We start from the raw sequence: 16,553 nt of genomic DNA, 5'->3' as shown, positions 1-16,553 counted from the left end.
TGTAGTGAATTTACAGTTCAGTACAGTAGTATGTTTTTAATGTAGGAATATTTATGATGTTTCTATTGTTTTTTATTAGCGTGGTGGTGCATATGTAACACGACAGCATGTTTATTTTAAAAATAAAATAATATTAAAACCAGACAGCATCAATGTGACCTTTTGTAAGTGTTATATCACTTGTGTAGAACACGAAGTACCGTGCCTCAGATAATAGAGATGGATGACGTGAGCGCGCCTGCCCGTTTCGTGTCGCGCGCATCATCCCAGCGTCGCGCCCGCTGTGACTTTAAGGGCGATTTTCATGTTAACGTATATAAATAAATAACACATTCTTCCGGTGCCCTATAACAAACAGCAAACACAGTGTGTCAAAGGACAAGGCCAGGAGGGGATCTACGCCCAAAAAACCACCGTTTATTTCCCAGCATCATGGTGAAGATCAGCTTTCAACCCATCACGGGACAAAAAGCCGAGAAAGATGATAGTGATGGAGACAAGACGCAAATATTCATCCAGCATCCCCCAAACTTACCACACGTAAGTATCGCATTTATATCTAATGACGTAAAAACTGCGGTTACAACAAATACGGAAACGGATTCGTAAATAAACCGTAACGTTACATTGGGTTGCTTGGTGAAATCTGTTAACATTGCATCAAAGTTCATTTGCCATTGTAAGTATTTGTAGCTGGATTGCGCGAATTTATTGTTGCTTCTGGATTTGATAACATGCACCTGCACCCCGACTGCGTCAGATTTATCCATAATAATAACACAAATAAAAATATTTATTTTAATGTGTGCTTTATGACCTTATTTTTACACAGTATTAGTGTATTGAATGTCATATTTAATAATCGGCTTTATTTGAATCATTTAAAGACGACATGTGGTGGTTTGATAAACATCCTTGACTGAATACAATACATAATCACATTTGAATCATTGCATTATATGTTATTGTCAGTATTTAAGGCCTATGCATATTCTTTAGAGCTCATAATAGGGGATGAAATGGTGCAGGGTGTTTATGTGTCTATGCAGCACACACACACACACACACACACACAAATCCAATGGAGACAAAATGGCAGATGGCTACAGTGAGGTGAAATGACTTCATTCAGCTTTAGCTGTTTAATATTGCACTGGCTCAAAAGGTATCTGTCTGTGTCAGGTTTTGTTATTTTATAATTTGTATTCGTAATGCACTGTAAGCCGCTTTGTATAAAAGCATCGTCCAAATGCATAAATCTCTTTGTTGGGAGCAAAACCGCAACCAGTATGACGAAGATAGCTTCAATGTGATGTTTGTTATTCTGCTTCACTATTGTCCCCAAATGAACTATAAGTGTTTTCAAAACAGGATGCTTCCCCCTGTGCGCCACTGGTTGGACAAACAGTACGTATCTCACACCTCTGGTTAGACCAACGTTCCCTTGTCAGTTTGGATCAGAAATAGTTTTGATAGAGTCACAATCAGTTATGGCACAAAAGGCATAAATGTAGATGTGAAAATTGAAGGAGGCCAGCTAAGGACATGAGCCGGGCCAGTGCCAGATGGATTGCTAGACTGGAGGCGTTATTAGTCACGTCGACATCTAATATTTTCTCACTGTAGTAGGAGAGCACTGAATAATCCATTCTTGACTGCAGCGGGATGAAGCGAATGAAGTGCAGATTGTAGCACGTTTCTCAGTGTGTGGGTAATGATAGTAAAAGTGTTGTATTGAGGACGTGATGAATTCATTACTGCTGTGTTTATAGGTTGAAGAGGAACTGGTCCTGCCTGTGGGACGGAAACGCTCATCTCTGAGTGGACTCTGCTGTCTGACAACAGCACTCATTGTCTTTACCTGCAGTCTGATATATGCTTCAATATATATCTACCGATATTACATCATTCCTCAGGTAAAACAATAGTACATTTAAGACAACTACTGTATATGTGCTACACATGCCGGATCCTGTGTAATATAATCCAAAATTTAAAGGTTCTGGATCTGTCAGGACGTTATGTTTATTTTACAAAACTTAAAATGCTGTTACACTCCATATAACTCAATGGACAAACCACAAATTAAGCTCTGTTTTTTGCACAGGCCTACTAAAGGGTTAATGGTGCCACATGGTGATCAACAGTAAAAATGACAAATGTTACCTCTTTGCAAAAGAAAAACCACCAACAATCAAGAATGCAAGATTATATGGTGTCATGGCTCTGCAATCAAAAAACATTGTTATAATGGAAATCAATGGGGCAAAATAGCCACAAACCATAAATGAGGGGGAAAAAATAAAATCTGATGCTGCACAAAAACAAAAATGCATTAAAGCCAAATGTTTTCACTAATCTTTGACATGTCCAAGACTTTGAAAAGGTGAACAAAAATCCAGTCCATAATCACTTTTTATATTGAAAATCAATAATTTTGTGTTTTCCCCCTCAAATCAGTGACATCACTTATAAACTTGGCAGTTAAAGAGTTAAAATCATGCAATTTTTGTAAACATTTTGTAGTTTTGATCAGTACGGAGGTTAATTAACAGATTTATGCAAAAAAAAGAAAAAAAATTCATTTGATACATTTTTACATCCATTTAATTTAACAAAACGAAAGGATAGTAAATTGGAACAATGAAATTTGGCTCCCACTGTGATGTCAGAAGGGGTTAATACCACCGCTTACTGCACTTTCCAACCACGACATTGCCATTTAGTGCAGAGATCAGCTCATTTACATTTTAAAGGACACACCCAACAGTGGCACATTTTAGCTTACACCTACAAAGTGGCAAATTTAACATGTTATAATAATTTATCCATATAATATTTTGAGCTAGAACTTCACATATGTACTCTGGGGACACTAAATAATTATTTAACAATAACATCTTAAAGTTTTGTGAAATGTCCCCTTTAAAACATATTTTTGGCCAGAGAAATGTATTTTTGACTGTATGGGAATGCTGGGTTCTTTGGGAAGCTGAACAAGCTTAAATTTACCTCACAGTTGACATTGATTTCGTGTCAGCTCTTGATTGTTGTGTGCGTGCGCTTTTCCGGGCGAAGTGCCCATATAAGGACTTCCACTGGACTTCCTGCACTGCTTAGGAAAAGATTCAGTAAATCTTTCTGAAACTTGTACCAACCCAGACAAAGTGCATTCGGCACAGAAATACTCCTTTAGGGGCTAATCACACCAAACGCGCTTTAAACGCTTGAAAACGCAAGGCTCTTTTTTAAAAAGAGCAGTGCAACGCAACTTTTTATATTGCTAGGCAACCACAAAGTCAGCTGTCTTGTCAATCAAATATGGAAGCGTGAGCGCTCCTTTGATGTTAACTGTCATATTAGCAGAAACTTTAAAAAGAGGGCGCTTGCTCTGATCTTGTTTGAGGATGAGAGGTGCACAAACACTCAGGAGAGAGTGAGCGAGTGGAGTCCGTTTTTTCAAAGCAACTGTAAACTTCCCTCAGCACAACGTAAGGCCCGCCTCTCGCCTCATTCGATTGGACAATGGAAAGACGCGAATGACGTCGGCTGCTTTTCCGCTCTCAGCACTCCTGCAAAAACACGTGCTGCGACCGGCGGCAAAAAACGCAAGGCGTTCGGCGCGCATAAACAGTGCGCAAATGCTCACTGCCCATAGAATATCAATCAAAAAAGGCAACTATAAACGCTTTTGGTGTGATTGGCCCCTTAAACATCCAAATGGTTCTTTGAACTTTTTCCCATGTTTTTAGCCAACCTGATCTCATGAATTTCCATGTTATAATCATGGAATATTTTGCTAATTTATCCGTGTCATTGTCACAGATCTCCACGTTTTTTCGTGTCCGTACCACAGACTTTCTTTTCTGTGTCAGTTTCACATATTGGTTACTCAGTTGTTTTTCCTATTTTCTTACCATTGTAACATAAAATTACATCCTAACCTAAACCCAACTCTAACCCTAACATCAGGCGACAATTGTTTAAAAATCTGGAAAAATAGTATAAACCCATAGTTAAAGTGACATCCTAACCCAAACCCAAATCTAACCCCAAACCCAAGCGACAATGGTTTAAAAATAGGAAAAACTATTGAGTAACCAATACATGAAAGTGACACGCAAAAGTCTGTGGTACGGACACGGAAAAATGCGGAGATCCGTGACAATGACACGGATAAATGAGCAAAATATTCTGTGACTATATCACAGAAATTTGTGAGATATGGTTGCTTTCGCATGAGGAATCCAACTCTTTAACTGTGTTAATAAGTCAGAATGCATAAAATACCATTAGCCCCCCCAAATTTTCTAGATGAGTCAACATGGTTTTTTTAAGGTTCTAGATGAGTCAACTCTGCTTTATATGCTAGTGTTAAAGGTTGTATATCAGCAATCACTGTTTGCTTTATTTACTAGTGTTAAAGTTTGTTGTTAAGTCAACTTTGTTTTATGTCCTAGTTTTAATGTGATAGTTTTAAAGGTTCTAGATTGGCCAGTGCTTTCTTTCCATACTGGTAATGTATCGGCTGTATATACTAATGGTTCTGGATGTGTCCGTGCAATTATTTTTTGCGATGCTGTTGCAGGTTCCGGATCAAAGTCGCTTCCACTGCCGTGTGGTGTATGAGGACTCTGTGTCTGCTCCGCTGCGAGGGTCTCATGAGATGGAGGAGAGCGTGGGGATTTACTTGAAAGAAAATTATGAGCAAATCAGTGTGCCTGTGCCTGACTTCTAGCCTAGAAATCTAGACGCACCCTAGCGGCCGCAAAATATATTTGCTGCCAGGGTTTAGTCTAGGCACTCACAATACACTTACCCGGTCCAAAAACCAAAATTTGGTCAGGCCAATCACATCGTGTGTAGCGTCTGTGGGGCGGGCTTAACATGATGACGACAGAGCTGCAACGGTTCCTACTTGAAAACAGAGAATGGCTGCTGCTGCTGGCGAACAGCTATCTTTTGAAGCGGCTTTGGCCGCGACTCTGGAGGACTTAGACTTATGTTTTTCTTTGAGAGAAGAGCAAATAAACCCTACTGAAGTCTTTTTTAAGCAAGAAAGATGTGTTTGGAGTTTTGCCGACTGGTTACGGTAACTACGTCACCTTCTTCGTTGCTCTGATCCGTCATAGCGCTATCCTATTGCGTGCAGAGGCATTTTGAGGGACAACCTTATATCCCGCCCCTTGCATTGAGCCGTTTGTGTGAAGAGTTGCCAGACCTTACATCTTGATGTAGGTCTGGCTAACCAGGCTACCTGACTTCAGCAACACAGACCCTGCTGATATCATTCATGATTTCCACAGGGTAAAACACAAATGTTCAGCTACCCATAATTCACTTTACTTTGGCTCTTAAATGGATAGTTCACTTTAAAATGAAAATTCTGTCATCATTTACTCATCCTCATGTTGTTCTAAACCTGTATGAATTTATGTTTCCAGAAGATATTTTGAGAAATGATGGTAAACACACAGCAGTAAGTGACCATTGACTTCCATAGTAGGAAAAAATATTTTGGAAGTATTGTGATAAATGATGAAGAAAATATTTTGATAAATGATGGTAAGCACTGTGACAGAGCTCATAGCTACCGTCACGGTAGCGGAGCGCTACCTACCATAAGGTAAAGACTGAGTATGTTACCTTTATATGTTGGTATAGTGTGTTTATGTATTTCGTTAACCATCATACTGTTTCTAATCATTTGTCAATTACAGCCATTCATCAATACACTCATTTATCCCGTAGCTTTTGTGTGCACATTTTTGACATCTAACACTACGGTGATTTATATGCTATAGCTACAGCCATTTATACATCTCTTACTGTTCAAATCATGCCATTCACTTCACAACAATAGCTGATCACAATAACTACACAACACATGTTTTTATTAATTATGTGTCTGTTTATTTAGTTTAAAAGGTAACAGAGTTTCAAGGTACCATCATTGTATCTTACCAGCATATCCCGTTTGGTCTGTTTAAAGGGAAGTTTGTCTTCTTCTTCTTCTTCTTCTTTTCGTTTAATGGCTGCTCACTCCTTTGGAGTATTACTGCCACCTACTGTATAACTTGCGCATATGTGTAATGAATCTGAATTGTGAGGAAAAAAGGGAAGTTTGCTGCAATGGGCAGGTTTAAATAGCTTGAAATGACGCTATTACTTCCGGGTCAACAGGAAGTTACCCCGAGTTTGATTTATTAATTTAATTTAATTTATTAGCTGTAAATATATATTGTGGCTTTGCCAAATATGAGCTTGCATTATATAAATAATGGTCTGCAATTTTCTAGGTTTGTATATTTAGTATTTTGGCTGTTGTTAAGCTTTTATTGTTTGCTCACCTGAGCCACCCCTGTTTTGTATGGTGTGTTGGTATGTGCCAATTTCAGAGGTGTGTTTCAGGTCTATAAATAGTCGAACAGTGTCAGTCTTGGAAGGAGGAGAGGTGAAGACATAAGTCTGATGTAGGCTCTCAAATGTGATTTCTTATTAAGCTCTGTTTCTAAGCAGCTGAAAATTATAAATTTTGATTGTTTTTTTTTGTTTTTTTGACTCTCATGTCAATTTACTTTCTTATTTAATAGTTATTTTTCTTCTTTAATGTTGATGATTTTTATTGCCTTTATTTGGCCTGAATTGGGGTAAATAAATAAAAAATCCCATCTTCTCAAACTCATCTAACTTCTCCTGAGTGTTTACATCTGCTCACGACCTCTCAGTCACATCTACCCACAACATTTGGTGGCAGCGGTTTCCGGGTAAACAGTGTCCGAGCAGCACTCAGTGAGTCAAGATGGACAGTCAAGGCAGAGGTATGGCACCCCCTAGAGATGGTTCAACTATGGGGACCAGGCCCAAATCCACAGAGTCATCTAAACATCCCACTCCTGTGGTCGAAGACAGAACAGACCGCTTGGAGAAGATGGTGAGAACGATGGTGGAGTCTCAGCGCCGTCAGCAGGACCAGATAGAGGCAGAGGCGCTCCGGCAAGAGCGCAGATGGAAAGGTATGGAGCACCAATTTAAGCAACTACAGCAACTGGTGAGAGGCGATCCAGCATCAATGCAGGCGTCGAGACAGCCACTCAACGTACTACAGCAGATAGATTCACCTGGCTCTCGCCCTTCGACAACTTTTGAACTACACAACATGCCTTTTCTGGATGTACCAACTCCTCAGCCACATCCAGGTCAACACCCAGCACCCAGGATACAGAGCTCCCTCAACTCCACCACTCTCGGCCTTGCTGCACCACTTAACCTCCAGCGGGGGTGGAAACCTCCTAAGATGTCCCCATATGAAGAGGATGAAGATATTGAGCACTATTTAACCACCTTTGAAAGGCTCGCAGCAGCAAGTCAGTGGCCCCATGAGACTTGGGCATTATACCTCGTTCCCTTGTTAAATGGTAAGGCCAGATCTGCCTACGTAGCCATGTGTTTGGAAGACAGTCAGGATTACATGAAAGTGAAGCAAGCCATTCTCAACAAGTTTAATATCAGTGCAGAGACTTACCGCCAACGTTTCCGCTCCAAGCTCATCAAGGAGGGCGAGGCGGCGAAAGAACTTCAAGCCCGGCTAAAGGACCTGATGGAAAAGTGGCTAGTTCCAGACAGGTTGACCAAAGAGCAGGTGTGTGACCAAATCGTGCTGGAGCAGTTTCTGGACATGTTGTACCCTGAGCTTCAGGTGTGGGTGAGAGAACGTACCCCAGTCTCATCGGCACAAGCTGCAGACCTGGTGGAGACATTCATGACCGCTAGGCAACCCAGAAAAGGCTATCACCTGGGTATACAACAGCAGGACTGGAGAAGACCATACCAAGTAGCCCAGCGAGAGCCGGAGAAGACATCCTCTGGTAGGTCTGCGGGGGGTAGTGGTCGTATGTTTAGGTCCTCTAATAACCCCAAAAGCCCCAGTGTTAACCCCACTCCAGCTGAAACACCAAGAGTACCTATATGTCATGGTTGTGGCCAGCAAGGTCACATTAGGCCCAATTGTACACTGAAGAAAGTGTCTGACTCAAGACTATGTTATTTACCTGGCCCTAGCAAACACTTACCTTGTACTACTTCGGATGTTACTGTCCCTGTGAAGATAAAAGGAAAAGTAATTCAGGCTTTAGTTGACTCAGGGAGTAGTCAATCATTCATTCTCAAATCTTGTTTGAAGTCTGATTTTCAGACTGTGGGCAAAGTGAGGGTCCGCTGTATCCATGGCGATGAGTCTGAGCACCAGACCAGTGAGGTTCTCATTGAGATTAATGGCCAAAAATACTTATTAACCATGGGGATTTTGGATAAATGCCCTTACCCAGTCATTTTAGGCCAGGATGTACCAGTTCTTACAGAGCTATTGCAAAGTGTTAACACAGTCAGTGCTTATGTTACAACTAGAGCACAAGCCAGAGACAAACCAGACACTGATGGTTGGTCAGACTTACCATTTGAGGGTTGTTCTGATAACAAACCTAAAAAGTCCAAGGCAGAGAGGCGCAGAGCAAAGGTGTCAGGTACCAAAATGCGGGAAAGTCTGTCCTTCCCACAATTAGATGGCAATGAAGTTTTTTGTGAAGAGTTCAAGAAGCTTCAACAGGAAGACCCCACACTTAGCTCTTGCTTTTCCTCGGTTAAGACCGATGAAGAGGCTAAAGAAGCCATGAGGGAGGGTGACGTATGTTTTGTTGTCAATAATGAGAAACTTTATCGAGTGAGTGCAAACACAGAGCAGTTAGTGGTTCCTGAGAATCTTAGAGCCAAAGTGTTACACCTAGGGCACAGCATTCCGTGGTCAGGACATCTAGGCAGGGAGAAGACAGAGAAGAGAATCCTGCAAAGATTTTATTGGCCAGGTTTCAACAAGGACATAGCTGAGTACTGTAGATCATGTCCCGAGTGCCAGTTGTCTGCTCGCTCCAAAAGAGGCTTAAAAGCTCCCCTCGTCAGCCTCCCAATTATTGACACACCATTTAGTCGTATTGCCATGGATGTAGTTGGTCCCTTAGAGAGGAGTAGGACAGGGCACCGCTATATCTTGGTAATTTGTGATTACGCAACGCGTTACCCAGAGGCATTCCCCCTCAGAAATACTAAGGCAAGGCAAGTGGCCAATAGTTTAATTCAACTTTTTTCCCGTGTGGGTGTTCCCAAAGAAATTTTAACAGATCAGGGAAGTAATTTCACAAGCAAGGCATTGAAGCAGATATACTCCCTGTTAGGGATTCAGGGTATTAAGACCACACCCTACCACCCGCAGACCGATGGCATGGTGGAAAGGTTCAATCAGACACTGAAGTCGATGCTGCGGAAGTTTGTATCTGAGTCAGGAGCAGACTGGGACCAGTGGCTTCCTTACCTGTTGTTTTCCTATAGAGAAGTACCGCAAGCATCCACCGGGTTCTCTCCTTTCGAACTCTTGTACGGACGGGAGGTGAGAGGCCCACTCGACATCCTCCGAGAGGGTTGGGAGGGGGACGCTCCTCACCAGCCAACCAACATTGCGAGTTATGTCCTGAAGATGCGGGAGAAGCTGGACCAGCTGAGCTCCATGGCACATCAACACTTGGCCCAGGCTCAAACGAGGCAGAAAACGTGGTATGACAAGACAGCACGCAGTCGCAGCTTCAAGTCCGGACAGAAAGTGCTACTGCTGTTGCCATCATCAGAAAGCAGTCTGCTGGCGAAGTGGCAAGGCCCTTACACGGTACTTCGCAAGGTTGGTGAAGTTACTTATGAAATTTCAATACCAGACAGACGTCGCTCCAAACAGATCTTCCATGTGAACCTCTTAAAGCAATGGATTGACCGACCATCTACTATACAAGATCAGCTGTGGGCACGGACCGTGGAAGAGGAAGAAGAGCCGTCGGAGCAGTACTTTCCTACTGCGGGCGGCAAGTCAACCTACCCCTCCATTACACACTTGACATCTGAGCAGCAGGAGGACCTGATGAAAATCATCCCAAGAGGCCTGTTCCAAGACCAGCCGGGGCGAACTGACGTCATCACCCATGACATCCGGCTGATTTCTCCAGGCCCCATTAGGCAGACCACCACCAGAGTTCCAGCGCGATTGATCCCCGCACTGAAACAGGAGGTATTGGCGATGCTTGAGATGGGGGTGATTGAGACATCACACAGTGAGTGGTGTAGTCCCGTGGTCCTGGTGCCAAAAAAGGATGGGGGGCTTCGCTTCTGCGTCGACTTCTCAAAGCTGAACACAATCTCCGCTTTTGACCCATATCCTATGCCCCGTGTGGACGAGCTGGTGGAGCGCCTGGGTAAGGCTGAGTTCCTCAGCACCTTAGACTTGTGTAAGGGCTACTGGCAAGTGCCACTCACCCCCCAAGCACAGAAGCTGACTGCCTTTAAAGCCCCATCTGGCTTGTTCCATTTTAAGGTCATGCCCTTTGGCCTACATGGGGCAGCAGCAACATTTCAGCGGCTTATGGATGAGGTGCTGAGGGGAGCTGAGGACTATGCCGCGGCTTATATTGATGATGTCATCATCCACAGTTCATCATGGGAAGAACACCTTCAACACCTCAGTGATGTCTTTCGAAGGATTCGGCAGGCCGGGCTTGTAGTGAATGCCAGCAAATGCCAGCTTGCCCGGTCTGAAGTGTGCTACCTGGGATACGTCTTGGGTAGTGGCACAATACGTCCTCAGGTCAGCAAGGTGGATGCCATACGCAACTCCCAGCCGCCTGCAACCAAGAGAGGGGTGAGATCTTTCCTGGGGTTGATCGGATGGTATCGGCGTTTTATCCCTAACTTTTCGAGCCGAGCAGCTCCCCTGTCAGACCTCACTCGCAAGACCAGCCCCAACAAGGTGGTCTGGACTGCTGAGTGTGAGGCAGCATTCCATGACCTAAAGGAAAGTATGTGCCACGAACCAGTGTTGCAGAGTCCTGACTTTTCCTTGCCCTTCACTGTGCAAACCGATGCTTCGGGCATTGGCCTAGGAGCAGTGTTGTTGCAGGGTGAGGGGGAGGACAAAAGGCCAATACAGTTTGTGAGCCGCAAGCTGTTCCCTCGCGAGACACGGTACTCCACCATCGAAAAAGAGTGTCTTGCCATCAAGTGGGCTCTGGACACTTTAAAATATTACCTAGTTGGCAAAGACTTTGTTTTGGAGACAGACCATAGGCCCTTGCAGTGGCTACACCGCATGCGTGATTTTAACTCTAGAATAACCCGATGGCATCTATCCTTACAGCCATACAGGTTTACGGTGAAGTATAGGGCTGGAAAGGACAATCTCATTGCTGACTTTCTTTCGCGTCATGAACTAGATCTGGACGCTCTCTCTTAAGGGGGGGGGTGTGTGACAGAGCTCATAGCTACCGTCACGGTAGCGGAGCGCTACCTACCATAAGGTAAAGACTGAGTATGTTACCTTTATATGTTGGTATAGTGTGTTTATGTATTTCGTTAACCATCATACTGTTTCTAATCATTTGTCAATTACAGCCATTCATCAATACACTCATTTATCCCGTAGCTTTTGTGTGCACATTTTTGACATCTAACACTACGGTGATTTATATGCTATAGCTACAGCCATTTATACATCTCTTACTGTTCAAATCATGCCATTCACTTCACAACAATAGCTGATCACAATAACTACACAACACATGTTTTTATTAATTATGTGTCTGTTTATTTAGTTTAAAAGGTAACAGAGTTTCAAGGTACCATCATTGTATCTTACCAGCATATCCCGTTTGGTCTGTTTAAAGGGAAGTTTGCTGCAATGGGCAGGTTTAAATAGCTTGAAATGACGCTATTACTTCCGGGTCAACAGGAAGTTACCCCGAGTTTGATTTATTAATTTAATTTAATTTATTAGCTGTAAATATATATTGTGGCTTTGCCAAATATGAGCTTGCATTATATAAATAATGGTCTGCAATTTTCTAGGTTTGTATATTTAGTATTTTGGCTGTTGTTAAGCTTTTATTGTTTGCTCACCTGAGCCACCCCTGTATTGTATGGTGTGTTGGTATGTGCCAATTTCAGAGGTGTGTTTCAGGTCTATAAATAGTCGAACAGTGTCAGTCTTGGAAGGAGGAGAGGTGAAGACATAAGTCTGATGTAGGCTCTCAAATGTGATTTCTTATTAAGCTCTGTTTCTAAGCAGCTGAAAATTATAAATTTTGATTGTTTTTTTTTTGTTTTTTTGACTCTCATGTCAATTTACTTTCTTATTTAATAGTTATTTTTCTTCTTTAATGTTGATGATTTTTATTGCCTTTATTTGGCCTGAATTGGGGTAAATAAATAAAAAATCCCATCTTCTCAAACTCATCCAACTTCTCCTGAGTGTTTACATCTGCTCACGACCTCTCAGTCACATCTACCCACAACAAGCACACAGTTGATGGTACCCATTAAATTCCATCATATTTTTTATTCCTACTATGGAAGTCAATGGTCACTTACTGCTGTGTGTTTACCATCATTTCTCAAAATATCTTCTGGAAACATAAATTCATACAGGTTTAGAACAACATGAGGATGAGTAAATGATGACAGAATTTTCATTTTAAAGTGAACTATCCCTTTAAGATAAGTAAAACTTCTGTACCATACAGTACACTCGCTCAACTCTAACATTGTTTTCTTGTTTGTGTGCATGTGAATGTTTGGGGTTTTAGGGTCTGACAGCCTACCATGACATCGCTTTAAATAAGTGTTATGTCACTGAGCTCAACACCACTGTGGTTATGCCACCTCGTAACCTCTGGGAACTGCTTATAAACGTCAAGGTACTTACAGTGTGTGTGTGTTTATAATGTCAGTTAAATGATTTACTTAAGCTCACGTAGAACAGCATGCCATGTTCTGATAAAATGCGAAGCCTGAATGCATTGTAAGCTAATTTAAACTAAATACTAAAACCTAATTCTCTTACTCTTTTTTTGTAGAAAGGGACTTATTTGCCACAGACATACATTGTCCAAGAAGAGATGGTTGTGACTGGTCGTGTTAATAACATGCACCAGCTCGGACGTTTTATCTATCGTTTGTGCAATGGTAAAGACACGTACAGGCTCCGCCGTCGCACCTCACGCCGTCGTAAGTTACATTTTTTTTCAATAATCGATCTTCTTTAGTGTTTGTGTTGTAGTGTTATAGACCAATATATATTCCTGATCATCGTTTGTGCTGTGTGTAATTATTATGTATTTCATGTATGTATTTTAGAAACATTTACATGTGTGTATATATATTTATTTATATGTTTATATATTCTATATTATTTATAAATAAAAAACAAATATATAAATAAAACTAGGGCTGGGCATAGATTAATCTAGATTAATCTCATACAAAATAAAAGTATTTTTGCATAAAATTTGAGTTTGTAATGTGTGTAAATATTTTGTATATTTAAACAGACACACATAAATATATATACATTTAAGAAATGTTTTATTTAAATATCATTTTTTTATTTATATATAATTAAGAATATATAAAAATATAAATAAATATATATACACATACAGATGTTTTTTAAATACATACATTAATGTGTGTGTATTTATATATACATAATAACTACACACAGCACAAACTCATATGTTATGCAAAAATTACTTTTATTTTGTATGAGATTAATCTAGATTAATCTATGCCCAGCTCTAAATAAAACATTTCTTAAATGCATATATATGTATGTGTGTGTGTGTGTGTTTACATATACATAATATTTACACACAGCACAAACTCATACATGTTATGCAAAAAAATACTTTTATTTTGTATGAGATTAATCTAGATTAATCTATGCCCAGCCCTAGTATATATATATATATATATATATATATATATATATATATATATATATATATATATATATATATATATATATATATATATATATATATATATATATATATATATATATATATATAATTTTGTAATATTTTAACTCTTACCCTACCATTTTCTTTTTTTTTTAGTTACCAGCCAGCGGCAGCATTTTTTTATGATTTTTACAAAAGTTGAATGCCTTCCAGAAAATGTGCTTCTGTATATGAACATACAATATATCAAATGAAAAAAACAGACCCTCTGCTTAAAAAAACCATTTCATCCTATCTTCATTTGTTCTCTTTTTATCACCTCTCAAATATTGGTTGGTTTCTTCAAAAATAAAACATTTTGCGCAAATAGCTGAGATAATTGCATTTTTGTTAAGGACTTTTGCAAGAGATCAGATTCAGAACGATGATCAAAACATACCGAGTTTTTACTGTTTTTGGATCAGTGGATTTTTTTGTGTTTTATAAGTTGGGTAAGAGTGCCACCTAGTGGTAAATATTGAAAATATGGATCGCCATAAAAACTCGTCATTGGCAGGGAAGCGTTTTCTTTTAATTGACGAGATAACTCATCAATGGCGTGGAAAGAGTTAAGAATATTGTACTTTATTTATTTAAAATAAATGTCTTCTAAAAATATTTTGCAGTGGCATATTTTTATATCAGACATAATTGTGTGTATTTTCTCCTGTTAGGTATCTCCAAGCGTGATGCACAGAACTGTCACCGTATACGTCACTTCGAGAACACGTTTGTGGTGGAGACGGTGATTTGTGACAACCCATAGGCTGCCTGACCCTTTGCCCCTTCCCATTCCTGATGAGATCACATTGTTGGTCTGAGTAGCCACTCCCCTTTGACACTCTTGTCATTAAATCACAGTCATTCTCTCTCTTTCTTTTTAATGTCTCTCCGTAATCTGTTATTCACAAGATGTGTTCTCTAACGCTGTCTATCACCGCTGTTTTTGCAAATTGGCAAAAATAATCACACAAATAACGCTTTTTACACAGTGCACTTATCACAGTAGCATCATGAAGTCTTAAAGCTAAAGTGAGTCACTATTTGCATCACTAGCAGACAATGTGAAAATAGTGTTTGTTTCGAAACCATTGGTTGAGAAAACCTCAAAATACCACCATCAAACTCGCAACATTGTTTGGGCTGATGTTGTAATGTAAAGTTGCTCAAACAAATGTCATTTGGTGTCACTAGTGGTACAGAAAGGACACAGATAAAATACATAATATCATTTTTTTCGAAGTTGATAAAAGTGTGAGGCAAATGCGCACAATTTCAAAGAGAAACCAAGCTGAAAAACTCGGAATATTTGACATAAAGAAAAGACGGAAGTGTGTATGTGAAGGTTCATTTTAATCGCATGCATTTTATGTGAGAAGGCAGGGAAGTTTCTTTTTAAAGAACTTCCTTTAGCGCTGTGAAATATCTTTGCACATTGTCATTGTAGGGCGTGTTAACAAGTGTCAGCAGCTTTCGGGATTAGCCAGTGTTGCATTGCAAAACTTGCATAACTACTGTTTTACGCAGCGTTCAGATTATATCAATGGGTTCCCCTAGCTAAGCCTCACCTCTTCGGTCATTATAAGGTCGCCGGGATTGCACAAAGTAAGATGTTATCCTGGATCAATATTTATTATTTAAGAAATCTTTTGGATTAGTTTATTGTGAAATAATGGACAGTATCGCTTTGTGGCAGAATTTTAAATATTTTAATTTTAAATAAAAACCAGGGGGCCCCTTATTTATATTTTTGTGCTTTATTGGGGGTCCCTCCATGCTCATAGGAGGTCTGGGACCACCCCACTCCCCCCTCAATTCGAACATTAGTTTTACACCTATACAGTCTACTTTAAAAACATATTAAACAATACGAGAGCCTAGGTGTGATTAACTGAAGTAAAGTTATACTATTAATACCAAATAGCATTTTGGCGAGCATGTCCAGAATTTTTGGTTTAGCTTTGGTGCATCGCTTCTCATGGATACTATAATTGATCTTAATGCTAATTAAAATGTCTGGTAATGAATCACATTCATGGTTACATTTATCATACTTGTGCGCTCACTCACTTTCCTCCGTACCCTGTACTCGGTCTGCAATGTCATTTCAGTGCCCGCTTCCTGTGCAACTTCCCCTTTCAATCTCTCTCACTTCTTTCTCTCTTTCTCTCTCTCTGCATGCTTTTCAAGAGAGCACATGCACATGCATTTGAGTATTTTCTTATGAGCGAAGCCTTAGGCCAGACTCATGCCCTGGACTAAAGTAGCCTATACTATCTCAAAAGCTCTCTGTGTTTCCGTGTGTGTGTTAAAGTTCACAAACCTTGTCAAGTTTGGTAAAGCAAACATGTAAATAAACTTGTGTCATGAACTTTTTTGTGGTTTTTCTTTTAAAACGTCGGCAATTTCACATCCACATTTACAGTTATGAGAAAGTACAATTGCAGTTGAGTAACGGCTTATTACATCGGCTCTCCATGCGCATATAAAGTCCACTTTCAAAAGAGGAAATGTCAGACGCAGGGCAAATCAAAGCCAACCCGAAACTGGTGATGGATCACATATTAATTTTAATTAAGAGGAAATGTTTGGAAATGATCGCACAACAGTGTGTGCACCTGCAATAGATGAACATTTGTATTAGATCTTATCTAATTTCCTTGTTAAAATGTCATCAGTCATCTCTAC

At 40.3% G+C, this 16,553-nt stretch overlaps 1 protein-coding gene across 2 annotated transcripts; it reads left to right on the top strand.

Annotated features, from left to right (window-relative positions):
* Positions 1–232: 232 nt before the first annotated feature.
* On the top strand, positions 233–16,236 carry itm2ca (integral membrane protein 2Ca). Of its 2 annotated transcripts, XM_065280521.1 has the most exons (7): positions 234–540; positions 1,773–1,916; positions 4,589–4,737; positions 5,268–5,307; positions 12,672–12,782; positions 12,942–13,092; positions 14,540–16,236. In XM_065280521.1, the coding sequence occupies exons 1-7, from the start codon at positions 433–435 to the stop codon at positions 14,629–14,631; spliced, it is 795 nt and encodes a 264-aa protein (XP_065136593.1). In that variant the 5' UTR covers positions 234–432; the 3' UTR covers positions 14,632–16,236. The 2 variants fall into 2 exon arrangements, with proteins under 2 accessions (XP_065136592.1, XP_065136593.1); XM_065280520.1 differs by lacking the exons at positions 4,589–4,737; positions 5,268–5,307 and having other exon boundaries at positions 233–540.
* The last annotated feature ends 317 nt before the right edge of the window (positions 16,237–16,553 follow it).

Source organism: Paramisgurnus dabryanus, chromosome 8 (genome assembly GCF_030506205.2).
Source record: "Paramisgurnus dabryanus chromosome 8, PD_genome_1.1, whole genome shotgun sequence".
Lineage (NCBI taxonomy): Eukaryota > Metazoa > Chordata > Actinopteri > Cypriniformes > Cobitidae > Paramisgurnus > Paramisgurnus dabryanus.
Note: the sequence above shows the minus strand (reverse complement) of the source record. Positions and strands in the feature narration are given on the sequence as shown.